The 6,524-nt window shown below is 42.0% G+C and overlaps 1 protein-coding gene across 4 annotated transcripts in view; it reads left to right on the top strand.

Moving 5' to 3' along the window:
• Nucleotides 1–6,524, top strand: part of grk3 (G protein-coupled receptor kinase 3) — a 78,734-nt gene that overhangs the window by 65,035 nt on the left and 7,175 nt on the right. For 2 of the 4 annotated variants that reach the window (XM_046067510.1, XM_046067509.1), the window contains exons 20-21: nt 5,187–5,349; nt 5,435–5,750. In XM_046067510.1, coding sequence (XP_045923466.1) covers nt 5,187–5,349; nt 5,435–5,652 — 381 coding nt within the window. In that variant the 3' untranslated portion in view covers nt 5,653–5,750. Of the gene's footprint in view, nt 1–5,186; nt 5,350–5,434; nt 5,751–6,524 lie in introns of those variants that run through there. The other 2 variants (XM_046067512.1, XM_046067511.1) reach the window with 2 other exon arrangements.

Raw genomic sequence — 6,524 nt, 5'->3', positions numbered from 1 at the left:
TAATTAATTGAAAAAAATCTGATCAAACGATCAAAATAATAATTTTGTCTTAGTGATTTATATTTAGGGCATGAGGTCCCCCCCTCTCTCTCTCCCTCGCTTCCCTCCCTCCCTCTCTCATAAACACATTGAAACAGAGCCATGTGTTTATAGAAACTAAGGCATTGAAGTTAACTCTGCTCTGCAACGTAACACTGCCCCCTGGCGATCAGATCTATCAATGTGGAAATAGAGACGATCGCCCAACCCTAATTTAAGAACACATTTGTAAATCTTGTCATGAAATATGCATTTGTCTAATTTCTCTCTATTGTTATTACACAAAACTGAGCACAGCTTTGTATAAGTTAACGTTGTTGTTGTTGTTTTTTGTTTTCAGTACTAGTTTTTCTGGATGCTTTCTGAACTTCTGTATCAATTTAAACTAATTTTATTTGTTGTCTGGGCTTAAATATTCACATTTAAAGGACCAGACGTTACGTACGTTTGAACGAATGAGAACATTGTGAGTCCAGATTTGTTGCACGGGGTAAAATTACTCAAAGCAGCAAACCGCTTCACTTCTACAGACAATGCTACACCTACTAAAATTACTTGTCACGTGGTTCTGTGTCGTTATTTATCCCTTTTTGCTAGTTTAAAGCTTCCTGTGTTACTGAACGGAGGGTCAGCAGGAGATCAGCGACGTGACATTTTACAAACCAAAGTGCAGCTCTAAAGTGAATTTAGAATCTAAATTCAAATCAAGATCAAATAGAAAGTTTTTCATATGCGTTCTGTGCAGTTTTTGGATGTTTTTCCTTCTGAACGTCTCAATACGGCATGAAAATCTGTTTGCAGACTCATGAAACTTCATATAATTTTTTTGAATTGTAACACAAGGGCTGAATGTGAGTCCTGCTGTACGTGATCTGCTGTGAAGTTTTTTCATTTATAGGTCAGCGTCAGATTTCACCCGCCGATCTCGTCGCTGTAACACTAGCCAGGTCGTGAGTGAAGTTTCCCACCTCACCCTCAATTCCCCTTTAATCTACCGTGACACGACAACTCGTTTAACATGCAGGTACCAAAACGACGTCTCATTACCGAAGAGAAGACGACACCGAGCGTCGATCGCGTTCAGATTAGATTTAGATTTCTGGTGTGTTCACAGCCAGTACGACTCAGAAACACACAGATGTACATTCACGCTCCTTCCAGCTCACAGCTGTGAGCCGGTTTCTTCCTTCCTTAACAGAAAGGTTGTTAATGTTTTTACCAGATGTACCAAACCCCCTTTTTAAAAAAAAAAAAGTTACGCTATCATGTTTCAGGTGGCGGGAAATGTCGTCCTGCTTCGTCACATCACGGGAAAATAAGGCAGACTTGATGTTCACTGTGACGAATTACTAAACCCGAGCTTCACGAGTGCCACAATCAATCTTTATCTGTCCCCGTAGGGAAGTTAGTTTACAGCAGGATCACGTAGGCATTTCATCGTACAGCACAGAGATAACTGATACACTTTTACCCGGCACCTTGCTACAGATTAGGAAAAAACACATTTACAGAAATGACACGATGAGCTGTGGTGCAAAGTGATGCGATAAACGTGTAAAACCAGCGGTGTGGCAAGTTTTTTTAAAGACAGAACGTCAGCTGAAGTCATGGCTCCTCAGTTCTACAGTTCACTACAGACTGTCGCCTTGTTGTTTCGCTCACACTTGTTTCTCTTTCTCTTCTGCTCCTCCAGTACTCTCCTCCTTTAATTCCTCCCAGGGGAGAGGTGAACGCTGCAGATGCCTTCGACATAGGCTCTTTTGACGAGGAGGACACCAAGGGCATCAAGGTGAAGCTTACACACCTATACCCTGTATTTATTACCCACCCCTCTGCTGTAAACAGATGTGTTCTCTGTCCAACATGTCACTGAAACGATCGAGGATAAACGCGCAGCAGATTGTGGCGATGGGTAGAAACTCATCTCCACAATAGGGCTGCAGCTAATGATTATTTTCGTTGTCGACCAATCTGTTAATTATTTATTCGATTAGTCGACTAGTCACGATTATTTTGTCACCTCCTAACCCTAATTAAACAATTTAACTAATTAAATATCTTTGAAGTGAATTACTGATCTCCAGCACACAGCTGTTACCATTAAGTGAACAAGGTTTACTATTCAGAATGGACACCAGTATGAAGAAGACAACATTTAAAAACAGCACTAGTTGACCAAAGTACTTTCCACGATAGACAACAAATATACATGACGACAACAGCAGAAAAAGAATAAAATAACTCTGTTTGAAGGCCAAAGAATAAAGATACATCTTTAGCAAGGATTTGAAAGTGTCAGGAGTCGGCATTTCTTATTTCAATAGGTAAAGTGTTCCAAACATTAGGAGCAGCTACTGAAAAGGCTCGGTCACCTTCAGTTTTTAGCCTGGATCTGGGGACATCGAGGAGCATCTGATTGGATGAATTCAGTGCTTTGACCGGAGTGTGTACATGTAAAAGTTCTGATAAACAAGAAGGTTCCAACCCGTTTTAAAATTTAAAAATAAGACAAGTAGTAAAATCTTAAAATCAACCCTAAAGCGCACAGGAAGCCAGTGGATCGAGACTAAAACAGGGGTAATGTGCTAGCGCTGTTTAGTTCCAGTTGCTGCGTTCTGGACTGACTGTAACCGACGGAGAGACGACTGACCAGCTCCAACATACAGAGTTATAGTAGTCTAGTCGAGGCGTTTTAAATGCATGGACAAGAGTAGGCTCCTCCTGTAATTCACTGATTTATTATTGACTTTACTGTTTGCTAACACAACTAAAAGAGCGTTCTCTTAGCACTTAGAACTGTGGAGATAACAGCCAAAACAATAAACTCACGATCTGATTTATTGCCAAGTAGGTTTTAACTATAAAACTTTTATCTTTTTAGCAAAGATTTTTGCTTTCTAACTACAGAAAATAAAAGCAAATCACACCTGTACACTAACAATGTCTGTTTAGAATAATAAAGCAACAGTTTATTTTTCCAAAGTGCTTATAAGTGGAGAAAGTTCTGTAGGCGACATCACGAGACAGATGTTTCTTGATTTACTTTAAAATGTTAAACCTTTACTCGGATTGTAACGACAGAATAACAGCGGTACGAACATTCAAACTATCCCACCACAGTTGTGGCCTTTCCTGTGCTGCTCTGTTGCTGCTGCTGCAGTGGACCAGGGCGCTCTGTGGGCGTGACCGGCTGGCTGGCACCACTACTAACCTCGTGGGCGCTTGTAGAGCTTCTCAAGCCCAAAAACGTTTGAGCACATTTTGGATTCGCCATCAACTTTGGTAAAACTTGCTAATATTCAAGTTCTACACTGCTGATTTCTCGCCTCAACAAAACAAACTTGTAAAAACAAAACAACGTTCTGCTGTTCGCCTCTTTCTCCGTTACTTTACGCTTCTCTCTTGAATGCTTCTTCTTCGGGAGTAGTCTTTACAGTCAAGCAGTCATGGCAGACAGTGGAAGTGACACTGACCCCAGCACTAGAAATGAACAACCAGAAATGTTCTTAATGAGAAGATTGCTATCTCTGTAACGACGCGTTTTACGCTGACGAATTATTATAATCTACTAATCGTTGCAGCCGTTCCTCTTTGACCAGGTTTTAGTTTGTACTTCCAAAATCATATGGAAAGTTTCTGATCATTTAATAACATTATTTTTACTATAGGTAAAACTCTTTAACAGTAAGCATTGGCAGTTTGGAAAGAAGTCATTCAAACAGCATGTAGTTGTTTTCTTCCTGTGATTCTTTGTTTTTCCTGGAGCAACAGATTCCTCCTTCATTAACGTGAATGTGGCTGCAGTAAGAGTTGTTCACCCCCTGATACTCGCAGAGAAACAAAAGACAAATGTTTGTTTACATTTCCCCAGACACTGATTAGATAGAGAGACGGATAGACAGATGGAAAGATACTTTATTCATCCCCGAAGGGAAATTCTAGTGTTGCAAAAGCAGCGGTTTACATAAAAATAAACGAACCTCAACAGTTAGAGACACAACTAACACAAAACAAAAACTAAAAAATATAAAGAAATAAAATAAAGTTAACACATTTTTTTAAAAGTATGTTGGATATAAGAAGTAAAAAGATTTAACGAGTTTAAGTTTGTGTATCTGTGCACATGAGTGTAGAAGTATTTGCATTGTGCAGTCAGGAGAAATAAGTCTTGTCATTAACACAATATAAATAATCGCTGTGTGATGATGTGAGAGCGATAAGATGCGGGAAGTCAGAACAAAAGGATCGTTTGTGTCTGCGAGTCAACAAATGACACCGGATTCTTTCTAACAGTGACAGTAAAGATAATCAGCCTGCTCTGATGGATATAAATCGATAGTCATATATAAATGTAATTTATTCCAAGAATCCGCAGCAATTTATTCAAAGGCCGTTTTCCTGAGCTCAGAATGTGCTCAAGGAATTTCTAAGACTAACCACTCTCTGGAACATGTCTGATAACCACAGACTTTCCAATTTATTTTAGTGGTCAGTTAGCTGAGAAGTTTATGCATTATCGCCTTTATAGACGAATAATAACCAGTGCCTGGTTCTCCTGGCGACCCCGCTAGCGAGTATAGAAGACAATTGTGTGTTGAAATTGGCACCAGTAATAAACCGCAAGGCAGCATGATAAACTGCTAAAAGAGGTTTACAGTAAATCGCCATCGTCAAGTACAGACATGAAAGCCGCTTCTACAATGTCAAATCTATGCTGATGAGACTGACCTGATTTATTTCTGTCGAAGAAACCAATCTTAACTCTTAGCTTCCTCACCAAAGATGTTCATCCAGCATACTTGGGTGGGGAAGCTAAGAGAACACGTTCTATAATTTAAAAAGCTCCAAAAAATGTCAGATCCAGACATCTGTAAGAGTTGATATGTACAAAAAAAAACTTCACTTGAATGATGTGACGTCACCGGATGCTGCTGCTGCCGAGAAACCTTCGTATTTAAAGGAATTTTTTGACATTTTTAGGAAATCCGTCCACATGCTTTCTTGGTGAAAGTCTCTGCGTTAACTACTGAGCTATAGTCGAGAGATGGTTAGCTTAGCTTAGCATAAGTACAACATTAGCCTGTTCTCAGAGGAGTTATTGAACGTCCTGCACCTTCTCTCTCTCTCCCCGTCTGTCCATCCTGTAGCTGCTGGACAGTGACCAGGAGCTGTACAAGAACTTTCCTCTGGTCATATCGGAGCGCTGGCAGCAGGAAGTGGCAGAGACGGTCTACGAGGCGGTCAACTCGGACACCGACAAGAACGAGGCTCGCAAGAGGGCGAAGAACAAGCAGCTCGGCCACGAGGAGGGTAAAGATAACCGCGAGGAAAATGATCATGACTGGCGGCAAACGCATAAATCCTCGATGTTCTAACCATGTGTGTCCGTGTGCAGACTACGCCTTCGGAAAGGACTGCATAATGCACGGCTACATGTTGAAGCTGGGGAACCCGTTCCTGACCCAGTGGCAGCGCCGGTACTTCTACCTTTTCCCCAACCGTGTGGAGTGGAGGGGCGAGGGCGAGTCACGGGTGAGTTTACCCCTCGTCATGTTTCACTTTGTGTGTTTACGTTCACGTGTAAAGAGAGGGATAACTACTGTCAGAGTGTGAACGCTGTCTGTCTGTCTCTCTGTCCCGACGCCACACTGAAGGGGAAGTGGCGAAAACATTTTAAAAAGCAGAACGACGAGGTGAGTGTTAACGCCATGGTTCGGGGTCCCTGCTGTGTCCTCAGCGTCCCTGCTGTCCTTGTCCACAAGGTGTTTAGAGCCGTAGTCCACCTCCCTGCTTAAGACTCAGTAGTGTGCTTCAGTCTTTTTATCCCTCTTGAAACGGGAAGAGCCGCCCTGGGAGGCGTTCAAGTGCAGGAACTCAGAGCAGCTTTCTCCTGGGGAAAGTCAAAAGCAAGTCGATGGAAGTCTTTTTACTTTTAAAGCTGTGTAAACCCTTTGAGTCCTGTCTGTCGTAAAAATGGTGAATGGATCACATTTATATTGCTCTTTTAGAGAGTGCAGTGATTGTTCAAAATGTGCGTCTGCCGTTTGTTTCACCTACAACCAACCTGCGATAATGACAAAACAACAACAGCGGAGATGCTGCTAGATAGTCAGCGCTTCCTTAGAATGTCATAAAAACATTTCAAAGCATTCGTTTCTAACGTTTATCAAACCTGCCAGACGACGATAAGTCTGTTTAAACAAGGAACCACCACATTGGAGCCTCGTCCTTGCAGAGCGGCTCGCACTGTACTGTAATTAGTCAAAATGTATTAATTCTGAACGTGTCGCGAGTCCAAATTGTACCAAATGCGACACTGCACTCCCTTTGGTCCGCAGCAACCGCCTCGTGTGAGGTTGATTCACGCAGAGATTCCTGTCTTCATAAGAGATTAGCACCAGAGGGAAGACTGCCCCCTACTGGCCCACCAACACCTCTTCCAGCAGCAGCTTAGTTTTCCCAGGAGGTCTCCCGTCTAGTGCTAG

This window comes from Micropterus dolomieu, linkage group LG13 (genome assembly GCF_021292245.1).
Source record: "Micropterus dolomieu isolate WLL.071019.BEF.003 ecotype Adirondacks linkage group LG13, ASM2129224v1, whole genome shotgun sequence".
NCBI lineage: Eukaryota > Metazoa > Chordata > Actinopteri > Centrarchiformes > Centrarchidae > Micropterus > Micropterus dolomieu.
The sequence above is the reverse complement of the archived record's forward strand: the minus strand, read 5'-3'. Positions and strand labels throughout refer to the sequence as shown.